Here is a 22015-nt window from a genome sequence, read left to right as displayed (position 1 = left end):
CAGATTGAAACTATCCGCACAGTGCATCCATGACAAATGTTAGATCTAAATAACCGTGATTACCTGTTTAGAAGCTTTATTCTCAAACTGACACATGTCTGTACATTACGAATGGCTGTCAGTGACATTGAATGATCATCTTTACTCTTTGACTTTTCAGGGTTGTTATGAGCTAGTAACCAACTTCATGGAAACCAATATGGGAATCATTGCTGGAGTGGCGTTTGGAATTGCATTCTCCCAGGTACAAAATCGAACCTAACTTTAAAAAAAAAAGTTGTTTTCTTTTTATTCGCCATAGGCCCTTCCCTTGAACAATCTGGTTTGTTAAATGTAGTCACTTCTAATAGCTAAAGCTAATAACATTTATTGAAAACACATTGTCACTCCTGCGAATTGTTGTTCCAACTCAGAGGACAACATGTGTGGTCACTCCAGAATTTGTGAAAATGCCAGCAATGTTGTTTATTTATTTGCATTTTTAAAGCTCTCACACAGCTCGGGGGCAAATGCCATCCATTGGAAGAGAATTGGTTGCATCGGAGCTGTTGCCCAATGATTTTGGAAAGTTTCTATTATCAGTTTGCAGTGAAAAGCTGGATAGGCCCTTCAGAATATTCATTTATTGCATTTAGAACAGTACAGTTGTATTGTTTTTCTGCAACTCAGTGTTTTGGGGCAGTGGGTGGTTGTAGGGTATTACTTTTACCATCAGTGCCTGAGGAACATAGTTTGTACTGGTCACTGAAAATGCAGTTTTACCTTTTATTTTAGTTGTGATCACGCTATAGTTGTAGAAATGTCCCTGTATGGTGATAGAAGGTGAGATTTCAGATGAGAGAGCAAGAGGATCGAATTGGGGAGGGAGCTCCATTGCTTTGGGTGCAGAAGTGAAACAGGTTGGAAGTGGAACTGGGCATTAGGAGGTTTAGGAACAGATATTAAGACTGAATGAAGCAGGCGGCTTGGTTGATAATAAGAAATCAAAGAAGAAAGATAGGGTGGCTAAGGCCATGGAGATATTTATAGACTATGCGGAGGAAGCAAAAACCGAGGCGAGAATCAAAAGGAAGCTAAGAAATAGAACGATGACAGAGTGAGAGAAGCATAAGGAATAAGGCTGAAGGAAAAGACTTGTAGCAGAGTTATACATAGAATTCAGCAGAGAGCATTTTTGGGCAGGGAGCCCAAGAAGAAGAGAGGACCAGTACTCAAACTGATACAAACTAATTTGTGTGATTAGAAGTATGGCATCTTTTAAAGAGATAAAAGATTGAGCTTTACAAATGTCAAATTGCTGGAATTGACAAGTGAGCACCACGTTGGAAATTTGAGAGGAAAATAAAGGGATGCATTTTCCAAGCAGAGGAAAAAGGAGAGGAAATGTAACAGAAGGGGGTAAAGCAGGAAAAAAGAGGATTCTGTTTTGGAAGGATTCAAATGAAGGAAACTGAAGTTGATCCAGGACTGGCTGGCAAGAAGATCGTTGGAAAGAGTAGTGTGAAGTGAGTTGGAGCAAGAAGAGAAGGAAACCAAGATCTAAGAGTCATCTGCATAAAAGCGACAGAAAAGGGTAAAATAGGAAATAAGAGAAGAAAGGGGAAGAGTCTAGAGAGAAAAGGAGAGGGCCAAGAAAAGCCCTGTTGAACACCAAATTGAAGAGGTTCTTAACCGCCCTACTGGATTCAATACCTATCCGAGCCACGTTACATTGCTTTATCTGAATGAGTTTTGTCTAGACTACATAGGTGATCCCACCCTCGATTGGTCCTGAAAGCGCCCTAAGCTAAGCTTTCCTCTCATCTGCCCTAAACTTTATTCCTCTAGGGTGTAAGAAAATCTAATTAGTGAAAGTATCTGTCTTTAACTCATAAGTAGTTCTTTGTTTGGTCCTATGACAAGAAGATATGTTAGCCAGTAGGGTATCCAAACGTTGTACTGAAGACTGTTCACTGTGGTAATACATTACTGTGATTTACTGCACTTTTGCTGCAAAAAATGCAGAGTGAGTGTTTGGGTGAGGCAATATGGATGGATACAGAGTGGTCTCTAAAAATATTTGCGGCAAAAAAGATCAGTACACATATGGTAAAAAGTACCACAGTGAACAATCATTGGTAAAAAAGGCATAGAACCAGCTAGTATTTTTGATTTCTGGGGAACCTCACATATATTTCAGAATGTATACATTAGTTAATATGATCTTCTTTGGCAGCATGATAGCCTGCCAAAATCTAATATACTAAATGAATTTCACCTGCAGCATTCTGTTATTGGATACAATCTGTTTGTAAATCACAGGAGCGCACACACACACCCAGTCAATCAAGGCTCTTGTGTCTCCCCGACACTTTACATCTTCACGAAACCTCTCTTCGACCTCCTCGACACCAAGGGTAGCTCATACATTAATTACGCTGATGACACCCAGATCCTTCTTCCTATTTCAGGCTCCTACGAGACTGACTCTAAAGTACTGAGCAAAATATACTAAACTATCCAGGCTTGGCTGGCTCAACACTTGAATGACGAGAAAATGGAACTGCTCCTTATTGGAACACAAGCATGCTTAAACAAACTTAACAGCACCTACAAGTCCTTCATCATTGACTGTAACACTATCCTAGTCTCAAAAGAAGTAAATACATTAGGGGTCATCTTGGATTCATCGCGATCTCTAACCAGACATGTAAATGTTATCGCCTCTGTCGCAGCATACACCTCGAAACTCATCTATGCCTTCAGACCCTTCCTGTCTACAAACAGCTGCATCACGATCGCCAGAGCTCTAATTTTGTCCGGACTAGGTTACTGCAATGCCCTCCTTGCAGATTCCACCACATGTAATATCAACAAATTACAGGTCCTACAAACTAATGTCTTAAGTGCAGCACTGAACATCTCAAAATATGAACACATTTCCTCTTCTAGACAGAACGCCCACTGGTTGCCGGTTCGTGAACGTTTTCTGTTCAAAACATTATCGCTAATACACAAATGTCTTTCAAATACTGCGCCCAAATATCTGGCAAAGATATTCACCAAATCACAATCCAACTCGCACCTTCTCAAGATCCCCAGATTCAAATTGCAAAAAGCAGGGGGCGCCAGATTCCCCATAGTAAAAGCTAAACAATGGAACGCCCTGCTGCCTTCACTCAAATCAGAACCATCCTTCTGGTCCTTCCAGAAAGGCCTTAAAACTTGACTCTTCATCCAAGAACTCCTAAATTGTAAATAATCTGAGTACCAAATCATTTTATGATTGCATCTCGTTTCTAAGTATTTCTCCATCCAACTGTACTCACTGCATCCAGTGCCCAGATGCATACGGGTCAGACACGCTTTACAAATGAATAAATACATGAATAAATAAATACATTGTGTTCATTTTGGGGATTTTGACATGAGAGCGCAAGGGAGTCTTCAAGAATTGTTTGGGCATGGGGTGTGGGAAGACCAATTGCTATTAATTTGAAGTGGAGGGTTTCAGGTGATGCAATGCATGTGTTGTGTTTTGTATTTGTTGTTCATTTATCATTTTTAAATGGTTGGCACTGGTATGCGCTTTGTGATTATGTTAATGGGGTGGCTGGTCCCAGTGTTGGCATGTCGCCATCCTGTGGAATGCTGGGTAGATATCAGTAAAAGTATTTGGGTTGCGCGTTTACATGTGTAGGGTGCCAGGATTGTTATGCCGCCGGCCTCTGGTATGCTAAGGGATCCCAGGAATTTATTTTGATTGTGCGGTTATGTGTGTGGGGTGGCAGGTTACAGCATCCTCTGGGATCCTGGACCGTTCTCAGAAACTGCATTGAAGTTTGTTTTTTTCAAATAGGTTTTGGCATGTCTGAGTTTGGAGGTGCTGTGTCGTTTGGAGTTAGTTAATCTTTTTTTGCAAAACTGTGGGCACGGTTTGCAACACTATTTGAGTGATATGCATTTATAGGTGCATGTTATCATTTTGGTGCATGGGTGAGGGTACGATTGTCAGGTGATTTAAGTTTAACCTTTTTTTTTTTTTTTTTTTTAGTTTAGAGTTACTGCCTATGGTGGGCAGTCCGACTTGTTTTTGTGATCAGTGTTTTGTTTTCGGAGAAATCTACTCATGTTGGATGAGTTCTTGAGGTGCCAGTAACATTGCTTTGTGATTGGGTGTTTTGTTAATTGTGATATATCTCAAATTGAATACAAGGTTTGAATGTCATCACATGTATTGGTGTTTGGTGTTTCTGTTGTATCTCTGTGTGTGTTTGTGTGTGTTGTTCAGTGATGTGGACTGTACTCTTCCAGTTCCTGTTGTATTATTGGCGTTGGCTGCACTGTGTGGGACCATGATTCTTTTGTTTTGGACAGATATTCCTACATTCATGGGATTGGAATCCTACATTCATGGGATTGGAATGGATGTTGACGTAGTGTTTGAGGTAGTTACAGAAGGAGAGGTGTAGTATTCTATTTACTATAAGGTTTGGATGCATGCATGGAATGTCAGTGTCGAAGGTTAGTTGCGCTCTGGGTGATTGTTCCTAGAGTGACAGTGGAGTGAGAGCTGGACGGGGTGTGGATGCTCCAGCGTTTGCTGTGCATGGTCGTACGTGATATATTGGACTTACCTGGGAACATGAGTAAAAGAACTGACTTACTGATCGTGAATATAGCGTGTTCTTCATCACTTGAACCAGGTCACTTCAGCGGCCATCTTGGTTGAATGTTCCATATACCACCGACCTATCTCTCCTTGGGCTTGCTCCTATTTAACATGGACTCACCACCCTGTTTAGGAGGAGCCTTCATCCCTGTGTGTAATGGTGTAATCAATCTAGGTTGTCCCCGCCGCTACCCCATTCCATACCCTATCCCCTTCCTTAAACTGCCCCCTTCCTTCAGCCTAGACCACTACTGCCCGAAACCTACACGCCCAACTTTGATGCTAGAAACCCTACTAAAGACGATACCATCCCTCTTGATAGCTCCCAGACCATTAGAACCTGCACCCGCCCATGCTTCGGTCCTCCACGATCACGCTGCCTCAAAGCCAGGCTGCCCCCGCCACCCCCAGTATCTACCTACCTGTGCAAAGGAAACACCAGGCGCTCCAGACTATCAGCACGCATTTGCCACAGCCTGCCCCACACCACAAGTAATGCCCAGTTGCCCAAACAGGAAACCAAAGTTTATCGCACCGGCACCTCTCTACCGCTGCAATGCAAACTATAGCCACCTCAACCCCAGCTAGCAACCAATGTAACATCCCTACCGCTCAGGCCCATATTCGCCAACCCCATTCCAGTGCCCTCACCCCTGCTCAGAGGAGCACTCCTCAATGTGCGGTCCCTAAGTGCCCATGCCATGGAGATACATAACCTTATCTTAGACCACCACCTTGACTTTCTAGTCATCACTGAATCCTGGCTGCACCCAGCGTCGGGCCCAGCACTCACATTGGTCATTCCCCCGGACTTCACCATATTCAGATCAGACCGCATTAACTCAGTAGGAGGAGGGGTTGCCATCATAGCTAAAAATCATGTTCAATTCAGATCCTGCCTCTGTGATAACCTGGAAGGTTATGAAATACTCCTTATCAAACTTACTAACAACCCCAATACCACAATCAACCTCCTCATTACATATAGAGCTCCTAACCACCTCAAACACGCTGAATCTGACACTCCACTTCTTATCACGCCTTACATCAAACCGAAAACCACATTTGTATTACTTGGCGACCTGAATCTTGGATTCAATGATGCCTCTGACCACAAAGCAAGCACCCTTCACTCCTCTCTTTCTGACATGAACTTCACACAACTGAATGCACCCACTCATGTTAAAGGCAGAACGCTAGATTGGATACTTAACCTTAATGCAAGCCTATCCATCGACTCTATCTCAGCCATCAATTGGTCTGATCACCACCTCATCTGCTTCCAATACTCTCACAAGGAATAGTAACCAGGGACATGACACCCCTCAGCCCCATTGAAATAAGGAATATGAAAAACATTTCAGCTGAAACTATCACCCCTGTCCTGCTAGAGGCACTCGCTGCACAAACCAGTATAGATACAGACCCTACCTGTCTCACAGACTCCTACCATACCTTCCTCACTACCACTATCCATGCACTACCACCCATCAAAACAAAAATGGACGGCCTGCCAAATGTTCGAACTTCTGGTTTAATGGTAAGTTAGTAGCGTTAAGGCGCAACAAAAGGGCGCTGGAACACATTCATACAAAAACCAGAACTATAGATTCTGCAAAGGCATTCACCAAAGCCAACCAAACCTACAAATCAACCTTAATAGAACAAAAAGCTAACGCTCTCAGTACACGTATCATTAATGCAGCATGAAACACCAAAGAACTCTTTGCCATATTGAAAGAAGTGGAAAGTCCCCTACCCGCAACCTCCCCCATAAATACAAGTAATGCATGGTGTACCACCATACAAAATGCATTGGCACCAAAAATTGACACGCTCCAAAACAAAAATAAAGCAAAGAAAAAACTCACTGGTCATCAAAAAAAAAACTTCCTTATTGCTGGACCTAGAACCCAGAAACCCAACAACAGCCTTTAAATTCTCTCAGGTCAGTCAAAAGCAAGTCCTTGATACCGTCTCTAAATTCAAAGCCTCTAACTGCAAAGGAGACTGCTTCCCAGCTAAACTTGTCAAACTATGCTCCTACCCTATCACCTATCATCACTAAATTTGTCAACGCCTCATTTGCTTCCATGGGGGTCCCTGCCAGCATCAAAGAAGCCTGGGTCACCCCTTTGCTTAAAAAACCTTCTCTTGGCCCGGCGATACCCACAAACTGTTGCCCAATAACCACCATCCCCTTTCTGCTCACAATAATTGATAAAATAGCCTACTCCCAAATTCAAAACTAATTGGAGGAGAACCACTTCCTAGGTGGCACACAATCAGGCTTTTGGCCTAACCATAGCACCGAAACGGCACCTCTAGACTTAATAATCCAAATGGATACTATAAGTGACACTGGAAACCTTAGTATTTTACTACTATTAGACCTATCTGCCGCATTCAATCTAGTGGGCCACGACAAACTATGTAATACCCTGCATACCAACTTCAATTTCTCCCAAGAAGCCACACTCTGGGTCAAATCGTTTCTTTCTGATTGCACCTCCAGAGTAAGCATTGGAAAGGAAGCAGCCAACCCTATCCGAGTACCGATAGGAGTTCCACAAGGCTCTTGCCTATCGCCAACTCTCTATAATGCTTACACCAATCTACTCTTCGCAGCACTAGATAACAGCTGTAAGGAGGCCAAGCAGGATTGTTTTGGCTCTGGACAGAGTTCCAAATGATGGGACAAAAGGGAAATCTGGAAAGTGCAGGGGGGGTAGAGGTTATGATATCTGGTGAGACAGTGCTTCATAAAACACTGAATGAGCTGTATGCCGCTCTTACCACAAATCCAGATATAAATAGGCTGAAGGTGAAAACAGTAGAGGCCACACTTCAGGCCTTAGTGAACAGTATAGTATGGACTTTAAAGGCACTTGAGAAAGTTGCGATAGACCGGAGGACTGGGACAAAAACAAGTGTGATATTGCGGCCAACATTGAGGAGTTTAAGAAGATCAAACATTCCATAATTGAGAGCATTTTGAAATGGAATACAAAGCTTGAAGTTCTTGTCAGTTTGATAAGGAGTACATAATTAATGGTTCTGGGAGTTCCTTACACTAATGCCAGAGGGGCGTCACTGCTGAGGACAGAGGTGGTATTGATGTCTGATTCCAAAGATTAAAGCAGCTACATTATTGTGCGTCATACAGATACACAAAGAACGTAAGGTCCAGAGCAGCAGTGAATTTTTCAGCTTCTCAAAAGCTTTGAGAGGTCAGGTGGACAATCATTTAGGGGACATCCAAAGGCACAATTATAATCAAAGTAGGTGGAACAGTGATGGTCATTTTTGCGATAGGTGGAAGTCTGAGATGGCTTAACAAAAAGTGGCCATCTGATGTAGATATTCTGCCTATAGAACCACCACCTGCTTTCCCAACGCCACAATCTGAGCATGCATACCATGGCCAGAAAATGGGTCATTGGAGATTAAAAAAGGACGTGAACACTTGTGGGATCAAGGCTGCAGTGGTCTTCTGATCCATCTACAGTGGACTGAAAAAGGGCAATAGTTTTATTTTTTTCCCCAAGAGGCTTCCCGCAATTCTTGAGTTGTCTCTCGCATGGGGATGAGTGAGACCTATGTCTTTCTTCTACGCATTCTCTTTGGTTGCTGGTATGTATTTTCTAGATTAGGCTGCTGGTGGAATAGGCTGTGGTGGTTCTTGTCCTGGGTTATTAGTTGGGTTGTCTTCTCTGGGAGAAAGCAAGGCTCCATTGTTTGAGATTTGATGTAGAGAGTTTTTGTTGGATAAACTGTATTTAATAGATGGGAGGGTTTCGGAGTGAACCATCTTAACTCAAATATTTGGGATTTACTTAGGATCTGCTTATGAATGTGAATTCTTTTGATGGTCTGTGTAATTTTGCATTATATGAGATCCTCGTCTCATCCGATAATTTGTTTTTCTACTGCTTATAGTTTGAATATTCTGTACTTTCCCATATCTTCTTAAATGTTTATCATTTTATATATAGCTTATTTTCATTGTTTTACTGTTTATTTATATTATATGCTTTAAATGATAATTTTGGTTTTAGGCTTTTTTTGTCAAGTCCCTACTTCATATTTTATTAGTATCTCTGCATTCAAGGATGTTCCATTAATTTTGCCATTAATGGGTTTTCCATTTTCTGCGTCTTGAATAAAACAGCATCTAGGGCATAAGGCTTTCTTTTCCTTATAATGTATTTCAGCCTTCAAATCAGTGTTGCCCTTCATCTGTTTTCTGCCCAGAAATTGCTTGCATCTAGCTCTCTTAATTTGAATATGGTTTGGAAATGCCATACGGTGCTGTTAGATGAATCATGACACTTCTCTTTTGCTGCTGTTTTAGCTAGACATTTGCACACTTTGTATTGTTTTTTTCTACTCTATGTGGCCATTTACTCTATGTGCAAATCAAAAAAAAAAAAAACAGACACACTAATAGCCACAACACGCTTTCACAGTTAAGCTCCGAGGCACCTTTATATTCATTCATCAGAGAAAACATATAGACAATCACACTATCTCATATTATACTAGTGAGCATGACAACACTGGTAATAAGCATTTGCATTGAACACATGAGAGGAACGGGAAAAACACTATCTCCTTTGCATTGGATCAGCACAGAACATCAAACATGAGTGATTTCCCTTTAACCTGAAACACCTTAGCTGGCACTTTGACTATGAAAGTGAATGCATTATAGATATAGGTTCAATTCTCATTTACTTTCCCCTGCCGTTAGCTAATGTTAGGTTAGTTGCAAGACTAGAAGTTTGTGAGATTATGAATTATGGCTATTGAGATTGTGAGCCCTTATTCGTGAAAGAAGCCCCCAGCTAACACTTTGGTTCCCGGCTACTTGTCAACCCATTGGTACCAGAAGGGTTAAAGTTCTTCCTTCCATGTTCAGTCTGACACCTTTACCAATTACATAAAACCATACGGAGGGACCATAATTAATTGATTGATTATTGCCCTGCTTATACTCACACTTTGCTTTTTCGGCTCATAATTGACCCGCCAGGCCCCTTTTCCTGCCAAGTATGATTAGCTTGTTTGCCAGCACTGCCCATGCTCGACACAGCCTTCCAAGGACTCCCATGATCCACCGGTCTCCAGAGACACCAGTTCTGCAGTCTTGCCCCTCCTTGCTCCAAGCCCAGAATAGCTCCTCTCTTTCCACAGGATTCACCTGCCAAGGCCCAGCAACAACCCAGCAAGCCACAGAAAGCGCCCAGCAGCTTTCCCTCTCATCAGGAAACCCTCAAGCAACCAAGACCCCACCTTCTGCCTTTCCCTCGCTTTTAAACCTTTCCAGCAAACCCAGCCTCCTTTCATATGGCTCCTATGGATTTCTACATTTTTCGCCTCCTATCCTGTGATGTCGCCTATCATCACCCCTCATAATCTCCTGCCCCTTTAATGAAGTCACTTCCGAACTTCATCATGTGTCCAAAACCTTCTAGCACCCATTGTATTTTGGCAACCTTAGCAGCATTCCTGCCCATCGTCTCTTCTTGCAGCTCGGAGGGAAATTAAACATTCTCCCGTCCTTTCTTTCTTTCTGCGCTTGCTTTGTATGAACAATGCCCATGTTCTTTTCAAAGCCCACAGCTGTACTTTCTAAATCTCGCAAATGCTGCTGTTCATTTTTTAATCTTCACTTTATTTTCTGAAAAGTGCCAGTGGAGTTTGTGCGTCTGCTGTAATGTTACTAGTATAAGGGCCTACATCCTACAACTCTAGCCCCTTGCTTTACCCCCATACTTGCTGTTAGTGCCCAATGTCACCGCCCTTTGTTGTCTCTAATGCTAAATGTTAATACCCATGTTAGTAAACACAGAATATGCTGCACAAATTCTTTATCTCATAGCCCTTGCTACAGGCCAAATGTAAAAGGTGACTATAGAAGTCACAGGGATTGGATGCTAGTAGGCCAATGCAACCTTATTTTGGGGGTATTATGGTAGGAAGAAATATGCTTTACGGTAGGAAGAAATATGCTTTACGGTAGGGATGACACCACATAAAAACAGCATTATTCGAGAATTGACTAAATTTACTTTTGTTGTAAGTTGATCGTTGCATTGTCCTACATAATCGGGAAGACCTTTACGTTTTTTCCACCAACTTACTGTATTTAAGTGAACTGTACTGTAAAAGGTGGATCACAACGCAAATTAAAATGGTAAAAATTGACACATGCCAAAACTCCTGATCAGAGTGGCAGTAGATTGGCTAATTTCCCAATTCTATTTGAGATAATTTTGCCCCCACTATGAAACCACGTCCACACTTGGAAATTCAAATAAGTGTTTATTTTGTGTTTAACATGCTGAATCTTGCTGGATTACCATGTGTTTATTTCCTTTTTCGATTTTCTAGCTTATTGGAATGCTCCTGGCTTGCTGTCTCTCACGATTTATCACAGCCAATCAATACGAGATGGTGTAACATGGTGAGTAACTCCCACTGCTTGACTCTGCAGTTTTGATAATATTTAGCACCAGTCTCGGTGCTCTTTATCAATGAGTTTACCATAGTTCAAAAACTTTTCCCCAGAGGCAATAATCCTGCAAGTGAGCAAAACGAGAGCAAAAACAAAAAAAAACCTTCTCAAAGGGATGTGGAACAATTATTTTTTTGTAAATATTTAATGGTCTCGTTTGCAGTCTGTGATGAACCGCAACCTATTTACACACATATGGAGAGAGTGGTGCACGAACCAGCCTGCACCTATTCTAGGGTCGAGGCTAGATACTTAGGAGATAGTTATTACTAGAACAAGCACTCGGTTCACAGTTGCAACCTCTCTGAACCCCTAAATGTGGCTTCTTGGTTTCCTGATAAAGTGGCCAAAATCATGGACACTAAAGGGTGTTCAGTGGTCTGTTTGAAGTATGCTGCTGTTCCCAGTTCAATCCACTTGGGGCAGGTCTGTTTTCAACAATGTGCAAATCACAACTCTTGTGCTATTCAAACACTGAAGGAGACCATAGATTGTGTTCTATGCAGGCTACTGTGCACAGCTCTGGACATCCAGCACTTCCGGTCACGCCAATCATCGAAGACCTTATTTGACTATGGTAACCAATTCACAGATTTATACTCTTCATGAGAACCATGCAGTTTGAGTGTTTGTTGCATGTGATGTACACATTATAAATATGAAAGAGTGGTAGCCTGCATATGTCCTTGCTCTACAACTGCTCTGTTGACTGTATTTGGGAATATGGGGACTATAGCCACATTCAAAGTTCAAATGTGAGAGACTGGATGGTCTTCTTAGAGTTCAAAAAGGGTCATGCTTGTTTTGTATGATGTTCTTTTCTTTGTAACCCAATAACGTCAAATAAGCTTTTCGTGTTATCGCACACTGTTTATTGATTACATACACGTTCCTAATTGGTTAAAAATTAGGTTCAGTAGGCTATTGTTGTGATCTCAACTTTTAGTCCATCCTTTTAGTGACTAGGGGACCTTCTGTGAAGTAGAGCATTGTTCAGAACTGGTCCTCCGTGTGACCGACCTTGAATTTTCTGCTCCTCCAAGACGTTGGCACCAAGCCAGTGTGCTGCTTTCTGAAACGTAAACCCTTAACAAGGTCCTGGCCTCATTAGCCAAGATCCGTGCTGGAAAGATCTTGAAATACTGCCGAGTATGGGTGTTTGTCGCAGTTCACTTTCTGAGATTGTAATTAAGGTCTACATTCTTAAACCAACAGAAATATGCTGAAGGTAGATTTTGTATCTGGAAGGAAGTGTTCCTTGTATATTAAGTTACAAAGACCATGAGCACGAGTTTTGAAACACTCTTTTGATTAAGCTCTGTGCTGCCCAATGTACCACTCAATAATGTGTAACATGCAGACAATGTCTGTAAAGGGATTCATTCAATGTATTTTCCTTCGTTGCATCAAAGACAGAAAATTAAAGCAGCTAGGGAAGTGCACAAAATACATACATGTTGAGCTCTTGAACACATGTGCTTGATAGAAGCACTTGATATGATATGATAGCACTTGCATAGCACACTATACCCCTGGGGGTCTCTACTCTAAGGGTACAAGCTGGCCAGACACCTTAATATTTCAAGAGGGCAATTCTGCTCTGGAGTGACATGGTATCATAGCACTTCTCTTATATAAGGTTTTTATTTGCTGCCTCCACTGCGACTGATCCTGCTTTAGTCTTGAGTTGAACCTTGGAAACTCTCTGGAGACAAGGGTCTGATAGGTTGAGCTATGTTCTAGTTTTGTTTGGCATATTTTACATATCAGGAATGTGTGAGACAAGTGATGGAAACATTTAAATGTTAGACGTCCTATCTTAATTGCAGCTCTTTCCGCTTCCAGAAGTCAGAGAAAATGCATGCTGGCACCTGACATGTGCTAGTATTAACGTAAACCAGCTGTAAGAAGCGCTGCAGTATTTCCATTTTCCTCATCCATGATAAGGGCGGCCTGTACCCTCTTCTCCCTCACCTGTAGGAACTGGGGCGATAATCCATCAACAAACATTTCCTATCGGATATTATTCATACTTAACATCACAATCCATTCTGACAACTTATTTAAATCTCCTCGAGAATATTGTAATGTCAAATAAGGTGAAATGAAGAAAAATGTAAACTATTTAACTGTTTTAGTACTGCTCGATACTAAGAACAGCCATTTGATGCCTACATTTCACAAGACAAATGCGCTACACAAGTTTCAGACAATGAACAGTTTAGATTCTCGCAGTGCTACCCTACATTGGCATACAAATTTAAATTAAACAACAAAAAGAAAAAATATAAATACCCGCATATTGTATATCTCCATCTAGCGTTTTATATGCAGTGGATCAGCTAGGATCAGGGCTAGTGTACAATTGCGTTTTTAGGGGTTTTGGAAATATGTGCATCTTGTTACTAAAAATAGCCAGGGAACCAACCAGACTCAAAATGTAAGTTGAGTGCATAGCTACTCCCACCCCCCACCCCCCTCCCCGATCAGTAAGCAGTGATCAGAAAGATGCCAGGAAATATTGCAGACAATTGAAATCTGCAAGTGAAAATGGCAGACTGCGGCTCCTCCACATGCTGCTACTAGTCCAAATCCTTGCATCTTGTCTGTTTGGGGAGGGGTAGGTTCCTACTCAGTGTGATTTGATTTTGTGTTTGTATCGATCTTGCTTAACAGTTAACATCCTGTACATGGTACTACAATCAATTGAGCAGTGTTAACCAAAATGATTGCTCCACGTACAATTCCCTCTTTTCCAAATGTCCACTTGTCAAGACCCATATTTTATTTATTGAAAATCATGATCAGAGTATCTGTGTATTTTGCCACCCTCCTTGAAAACAAACCTCATAGGTTTCTATTATATGCACTTCTTGAACAAACACATCCAGGTGGGATAGCGACAAGCTTTGTGGAGTCCAATATGAGTGTTAGGGCAGCTGAGTCCATATTCTACATTTAAAATGTTATTTGGCCACAGGAATGGCTCAATGTACTGTATTGAAGTCCATTGATGGGCCATTGATAGTCCATAAAATAGCAAGCTGAGAATTCAAGATATTGCTTGAAGAGGGTGGACTGTTGACGTCTGTTTAACAAAGTGCTCATCCAGTCATTAAATGTCACATGGGAAAGTAACGATCCCTGTGGATTGGTGGAGGAAAAAGGCGTGGGGAGTGGAGGGTGAAGACCTGTGTACTCTGGCTGATGAAGTTCCGTAACAAGCAAGGCTCAGTGACCTCACAACTCTTTCCAACCGCTGTATAGTAGTGGCATGAGCAAGAGTTTCTTGTGACACCCTAACCTTTTCAATTAGTTGAGGTAGATATAATATTAAAGTCCCCCCACCCCCAAAAATAGGCTTACATTGAAAGATGCATTCAAATGTTCCTCAAAGGGGATTGATTATATTAGATTTCTTTTTTTTTTTTTTAATTCTTTATTTTAATTTTAGTACTTAGAACAGGACTGAACAATAAATGACAAAGTATCATAACACAGCATAAAGGATACAAACATGTAGGAATAGAAAAAGAAAGAATTTAACGATGAACTAGTACCTACTCAAAAAAGCTCCCCAGACCTTCGTATATAAACTCAATTTCCCCATTTTTCTGTATATAAATTTCTCAATATTCGCTAAGCAGTTCATTTCTGTAATCCAATCCTCCAATATTGGTGAGACACATGATTTCCAGCTCCTCAAAATCATTTTTTTGCAAATAGAAGCACCTCTGAACAAAAGTTTCTTTTCTGATAGTGAAAGGTCGTCAAGTAAATCATCGCAGCCTAGCACCATAGTCTTAAAATCCAAGTCAATATTTTGGTCCAGAATCCCGAGACAAATAATACAAACCTCATGCCAAAAACCACGAACCCTCACACAGTCCCACAGCAAATGTTCCATACTGCCTTTCTCACTCCAGCAACACCAACAAACATCAGAATCAGACAAACCTCTATTTTCAAGCCTTTCCGGGCTCCAAAAAACTCTATTGAGAATTTTAATTTGTCTCGAACGTTCAGTCAAACTTATCGAACAAAGCTTCACATTCGCACACATCAAAAGCCACAGGTCAGAAGTGATTTCACAACCCACTCTTCTGCTCCATTCATTAAGTAATTCAGTATTCTCCTTATAATTCGATACAATTCGATGATAAACCCTACTCGCAAGTGACTGAACGCCAGTAGTGAAAAGTTCAACATTCGCATCCCCGTCACAATGCACTTCACCAATACATCTCTTCAATTTCCTGAAGTCCGAGATAGAAAAATTTTCAACAGTAAAAGTAGCACTTAACTCAGCAAAGTCTATCCATTTTCCATCTTTAAAAACATCACTAATCCATTGAATTCCGCCAAGAAAACACTCCGGCCAAAACAACAACTTTCCATTGTCCGTTATAGCTTTATTCAACCACAGAGATGTATCAGGCGATTTCAGAGCAACCGATCCACACATATCATAGATATTCTTCCAAACGTCTCTTAGAAACTCTGTCAAGGGGCATCTACTATCATGTTTGCTAACAGTCGTGAATATCGCTCTTGGGGCGAGTGGGCCCATCACACTTGCCTCTGCCATCGCCCACATACTAGGAGAATCCTTCAAAAAAGGAAGAAAAAATTGGCACGAGAAGGCCAAATGATATGCCTTAAAATTTGGGACACCTCGTCCCCCCTTCTCAACCGGAAGCTGGAGTTTCCAAAGCTTCAGTCTTGGCGGTTTCTCATCCCAAAGAAAGGACTGGATAGTGGTATAAATCAACTTCCAAAAAGATTGACCAATTTTCAGGGGAAGCATACTCAGAATATAATTAATTTTTGGTGCAGAATTCATCTTTAGCGCATTTACCTTACCCCACAGAGATAGATGCAATACCGACCACCTTTGGACGTTCAATTTCAGTTCCTTACAAACCATACCCATGTTCTCTTCAACCATATCACTGACATCCGGAGTCAACCAAACCCCCAAGTACTTCAGTTTTTTCTCACACCATTGAAATCCAAACCCCACCACCAAAGACTTATCACAATGTGCAGTCACCGGCATTACCTCCGATTTAGACCAGTTAATCTTATATCCAGCCACTTCATGAAACCAATTAAGTGTGTTCATCAACGAATGCAAAGACAAATCCAAGTTCCTCAAAACTAATAAAAGATCATCTGCGTAGAACCAAATCTTCTGTTCAACACCGTGAAAGGAAACACCTTGCAAATTCAAATCACATCTCAATGCAATAGCCAGCGGTTCAATGGCTAGGACAAACAACAATGGGGACAATGGACAACCTTGCCTAGTGCCCCTATGTAAATCAAAAGATTCCGACAATAAGCCATTAGTTTTAACATCGGCTGTGGGGCGAGCATATAAAAGGGCCACCCACGTAATGTATTCTTCTCCCATGTTCATATTTCGTAAAACCATAAACAAATATTGCCAGTTAATTCGATCAAATGCTTTCTCAGCATCTAGGGAGAAAATCGCCACGTCTTCATCTAAATCCTGTGCATGGGACATGGTCAATAACAAATTTCTGATATTGCTGGAAGTCCTACGGCCTTTAACAAACCCAGATTGGTCAGTGTGAATAAGCTTCGGCATGAGTTGTTCAATCCGTAAAGCAAGTAATTTAGCCAAAATCTTATTGTCAGTGTTTATCAAACTGATTGGTCGATAATTTGACGGCAAGTTACCATCCTTGCCCTTCTTTAAAAAGACTGAAATAGTAGCATGGTTTGTAGACGACGGGAGAAGTCCAGCTTCCTTGGATTCAGTATACATATCCTTCAAAAGACCCAACACCCTCTCTGGCAGAATTTTATAGAACTCAACCGGTAAACCATCAGGTCCCGGAGTCTTACCAGAATTCAATTTACCAATGGCCAACCTGATTTCATCAATTGTGACCTGTCTGTTCAACTCTTCCTTCTCATCACAATTAACCTTTGAAACATCCAACCTGCGCATAAAATGTTCACCTTGACCAGTAACATCAGATTCATTTCTATATAAATCTGCATAAAAGGTCTTAAAGACTGCATTAATCTCACGCGGATTAAAAGTGGTCACACCATTCCCATCTTGAACTGAAGTAATGGCACCCTCAGAGTGTTGTTGTCTCAATCTGTAAGCTAGCCACTTATCGCACTTTTCGCCTCGTTCGAAATAAGTACACTTGATCCTATACAAATCGCTATTAGCTTTCATACTCAAAATGTCATCCAGTTCCTTCTTCAGCTTCCTTAACTCATTCCTCTTACCATCATTATTCGGAGTACACACCAATTCCCTCGTCACCTCAATAATACGAGCATTAATATCCAAAGTCAACCTATCCATTTTCTTCCTTTTGCTGCTAGACAAACTTAGAGCAAGACCTCGCATTGTACATTTAAAGGCCTCCCAGATAGTTCTTTTACTAAGTTCGTCCGAAGTATTTTCCAACACAAAAAATTCAGCTTCAGTCCGAAACTTCTCCAATAGGACATCATCATATAAAATTGATGTATTCATTTTCCATTGAAACGATCTACAGCACTCAAAGTTCAGAGCTACCCTCATAAAGACAGGAGCATGATCAGTAACATCAATAGAGCCAATACTGCTGTTTAACAAATTCGCGGTCATCCCACCCGCCGTGAGTAGCATATCAATTCTTGAATAACTAGAATGCGAGCCAGAATAAAATTATATTACATTTCAAAGATGGCAGCATCGCTCACTCCAGTTGCGAGTTATTTATGATGATCAGGAGTGCACAATGCTACACCTGAGGCTTAGGAAGGCGGCGAGGTGATTGGTCTTTTAAACTGTTGATATGCTTAAAAGTGGAGGGGTAAGCCTTAAAATGTCATTAGCTCTGTAAATGAAGGAAAAAGAAGCCAGAGATGCACACAATTGTGCATTTGCTCAGCTGGTAGTACTGGTAGACGATGCATATATCCGGTACTATGGGTTAGTCAGTTTCTTAATGAAGTAATGACCTGGGTTTGTTGGTCAATCCTTGTGACAGTCAGAATAATGCCCGCTTGGCTGGCTGGTTACAGTAGAACAAATGTTGTCATTGTCCCACCTATTCTACCTTCATCTTGCCCATTTAACTGGATCTTTCGGAGTATGACGAATGTGTATCATCACAGAGCTTTAGCAGGAATTTATTTTAAAGGCCTACTCATGCTGGGTGCTTTCCAGTGCATCAAAGGTTCATCAAAGGTTCAACTCACAAGGGGTATGGGTCTTCCTTTTGGTTAAAGCAGCTGTACTTGCATGAACATATGAAGAGACGATGTTGATGCTGACCGCATTGCTAACTGGTGGCAAAATGGAACAGAATGGTGCGACCAAATGATGGGTTGGATCTTCTTTCTGGAGATGTTCTCTTTAGGGTGACCAGATAAAAAAAAGAAAACTGGACGGGCCATCGAAATAGAAGTAGGACTAAGGTAAATACACATGCCACTTTAGTCCTACTTCTATGTCTGTGGCCTGTTGCGGGGGTGAGGGGTTGCTAACAAGCACACCCCTCTCATTAGAGGAGAGCGCCGGGGAGGGGAAGGGGGAGGAAATGGGGGCATGAAAAGCATTTCACGCCCCCATTTGCGCAAAAAGATTTCCGCCGGGACCCGATTTGGGGATTTCGAAAAAAAAGGGACCATACCCGAAACCCTGGACGGGGTTTATAAAATAAAAAAACTCATGGGACCCCGGCACATCGGGTGATTTCCCTGGACTGTCCCGGGAAACCCCAGACGTCTGGTCACCCTAGTTCTCTTGGATTGCAAAGGGGAGGTGTAAACTAGTGCCTTGACAATGGATGACGCTCAAGATCAATTGAGGGATTTCTTCATGGTGGCCAGTTATTTTTGGATGAAAAGGGATCCTAGGGCTGGTTCTTCAAAATATAAAAATCCTCCTAGATGACTACAGTTAGTGAAGCCATGTTACAGTACATGCTGCAAGTCCAACAACAAATAATTCAGAAACAAAGTGCAGCTCCCTAGGATCACAAACAAAAGCAGTCCCTTAAGTGGCACTGGGCCCATTAGGAAGCAAAGCAGCAACAACCTTTTATAAGGTTTTAGTCAAAGTGAGTCTTAAGAAGTAATACTGTAGTGGGAGCTGAGGTTACATTTCTAGTATCCTCTGCCTAATGATCGCCCACACATATGGGCAATGACCTCCCTTGTAAAAACATTGACATTCTCTCTACCTGGAATGTCAGACGATGATTTTTGTATGTATTATGTCTGATGTGTAACTGGTCTTGTAACAGCGCCTTGATGCCCTTGGGCTTAGCGCGATTTATAAATGTAAAAATAAATAAATAAGTAGTGTGATGCGCTTTGCAGTAGGAACATTCTCCATACGGTCTGAGGCATTATACTTTAGCATTCGCATGCCCAACGTTTTTAGACTTTTTCTTTTTATAGGTTGTAACCGTAACTTAAAAATGTTTGTTTACTAATTTTATACTACTGTGTAATAATAAGGTACCAATTTAATAACCTGAATGTTGGCTGTATTATTATTATTCTCAGGGCATTTATTGAGCACGGACACAGCTTCGGAAAGCAACGGAGCACTTCACAATCATAGGGGGAAGCATAAGGTCAGGGAGCACAGGAACAAGAGAGAGAGGATCTAACGGGGGAAGGAAGGAGGGCAATTGTCTGCAGTGGATCTGCAAGTAACCGAGGGAGGAAGCAGTGGGGCTCAGATCACCCAGTCACAAATAAGGTGGGGAGTGGATAGTGTATGGCATGTAATAAATGTAACAACTCTTGCATTGTATGGTCATGCCAAAAAATGTACCTGATTGGTAAACCTTCACGAAAGGCTATCGCCTATGTTTATCTCTCAGCTACATGATTAACAGTGCTCCTTGGAGTCAACACAACTAATGCTTAAACGTTCTCTTTTTGTCTTTCAGCAAGACTGGTGGAAGCTCCAGTCCATTTCAACTTCAGAAGCTGCAGGAAACTAGGAGATATTTTGGAGTTTTAGAGCACATACCACATACACTCACAAAAATGCACCACTCCGTGTCCCACATCCCAGCACCATTTTGCTGTGTAGTCATTCCTTGAAGTACAGCTGTGCCATGAAAATTAGCCTGCCGGTTGCCCGCATACCCTGCACGTCTTGGTCCAGGCTCTGCGTATGATGGCACTGCATGTATGTTCTAGGTCATACCGTAGTGGCGTGGTAACAACAGTAATCCATTGGCGGCATCGATCTTGCTGTGCATGCGGTGACTGGAGGGCGTAACTGGCCTTTCGTCGCAGTCAGTAAATGTTGCACACAGTTATCTGAACCATTATATATAGAGATGTATACAGACCTATGAATATATATTTAAAATTCATGTTGGAATAAATCCTTTTGTAATGGCTTTTAAAAGGTTTCAATCGGAGCCACGCACCCCGTTGCCCAAAACAGATCCACGATGCACAACACCTTAAAGATACTTGAAATATGAATGTGAAACTCTTGTTGTGCTTCGATCGGGGCTGGTGTTCCTGATGCTAGAGAACAGTTTGGATTCATACTCAGTGTTGTACGCCTAATGCTTCAGCTTTGTCTAGTGCATTGTGCATCTGAATCTGAACGTGTGTATTAGTGTTACTCAAATGTATTGTAGCTTACTGTGAAGGCAGTTTAATATTGCGTCTTTTTATCATTCAAGAAAATGGAAACTAATCGAAGTTGTGCTGTAATGCGGCCTTTTGTGAATTTTTCTTGTCATTTCCACGTGTATCTCAATGGCAACAACCAAATAATTTTATTATCAAGTCAATGAGGAAAGAAGCATAAGGGTATATTTGAAAAGGGGGCGGGGGAAGCCTTGGAGGGGAATTATCAAAAAGTGAAGAAATCTTTTTAAAATAAATATTCTTAATAGTTTGTTTTAATATGTCTCCCTCTAGCATGCCAATGAGAATGCTTTGATATTGTGAACATTTGTGATATACGTAGTAATAAATGGAACCATGACAGATCACACCTGCTCTTGCTGTGTTTTTGGTCATTGCGCTAAAACGTTTTGATCGGCAGGCTTCCTCTACGTCACGGATCGGCGGCACAAATTAGGTGAGGATTCCCGTTCTACAAACCTGAGCGCTTCTCACCACTTTCACAAATCCAGTGTAGACCCAAAATACAATTTAAAAACATACGCAACATTGGTGGTGCTCTACAAAAACAACAGGATTCTCTCCTGATGATCCACTATAGAACAGTGGAGAAACACGTGTTGAGAGAAAAAAAGAAAACGACTGTGATATAAAAAAAGAAAAAGATTGAGTGTAACCTTGGAGTAATTAAAGAAACCTTATAAAGGAACTTGTGGTGCTGTGGTGCTATTGGAACAAATTAGCTAAACATTCTTGCGAAAACTAAACTACTCATACAGTTGGCACAATCAGGAAAATACCAAATGCAAATATACCTCTATGTGAAATTGATTCTTTTTTCAATCATGAGGATGTGTGATTCTCTGACGTGGTAAAACAAAATGCAAATTGTTTTTTTTTTAATTCTGGTTTTCAAGTGTTGTGATCAGTTTGTCAATGTTGGGAGATCACCATAAACTGTGTGACAAGAAAAGCTCCAAATCCGTTTTGTAATGCCTCCTGTCCGAGAAGCACAGTGAGTGCATTTCTCGCTGCAAGTAGGGTTTATCTTTTATTTTTTAACATTACGTTATCACACGTGTGTCACAGCGTGCAATATACTCTCTGCTCCACCTGATGGATGCACAACCTATTGGCGTGCAGAACGGCAGATGATGCATCTTAATGAATGCACCAATGAAGTGCCTTTATACCCACCT

General features: G+C 41.4%; 1 protein-coding gene across 1 annotated transcript in view; it reads left to right on the top strand.

Annotated features, from left to right (window-relative positions):
- TSPAN7 (tetraspanin 7) overlaps positions 1 to 21184 on the top strand; it is a 295355-nt gene extending 274171 nt beyond the window's left edge. The window contains exons 6-8 of the mRNA XM_069636549.1: positions 161 to 244; positions 11048 to 11120; positions 20114 to 21184. Coding sequence (XP_069492650.1) covers positions 161 to 244; positions 11048 to 11116 — 153 coding nt within the window. The 3' untranslated portion in view covers positions 11117 to 11120; positions 20114 to 21184. The remainder of the gene's footprint in view (positions 1 to 160; positions 245 to 11047; positions 11121 to 20113) is intronic.
- Positions 21185 to 22015: the final 831 nt, after the last annotated feature.

The sequence above is a fragment of the Ambystoma mexicanum genome, chromosome 7p, assembly GCF_040938575.1.
Source record: "Ambystoma mexicanum isolate Mex_15411 chromosome 7p, UKY_AmexF1_1, whole genome shotgun sequence".
Classification (NCBI taxonomy): Eukaryota; Metazoa; Chordata; class Amphibia; order Caudata; family Ambystomatidae; genus Ambystoma; species Ambystoma mexicanum.
The sequence above is the reverse complement of the archived record's forward strand: the minus strand, read 5'-3'. Positions and strand labels throughout refer to the sequence as shown.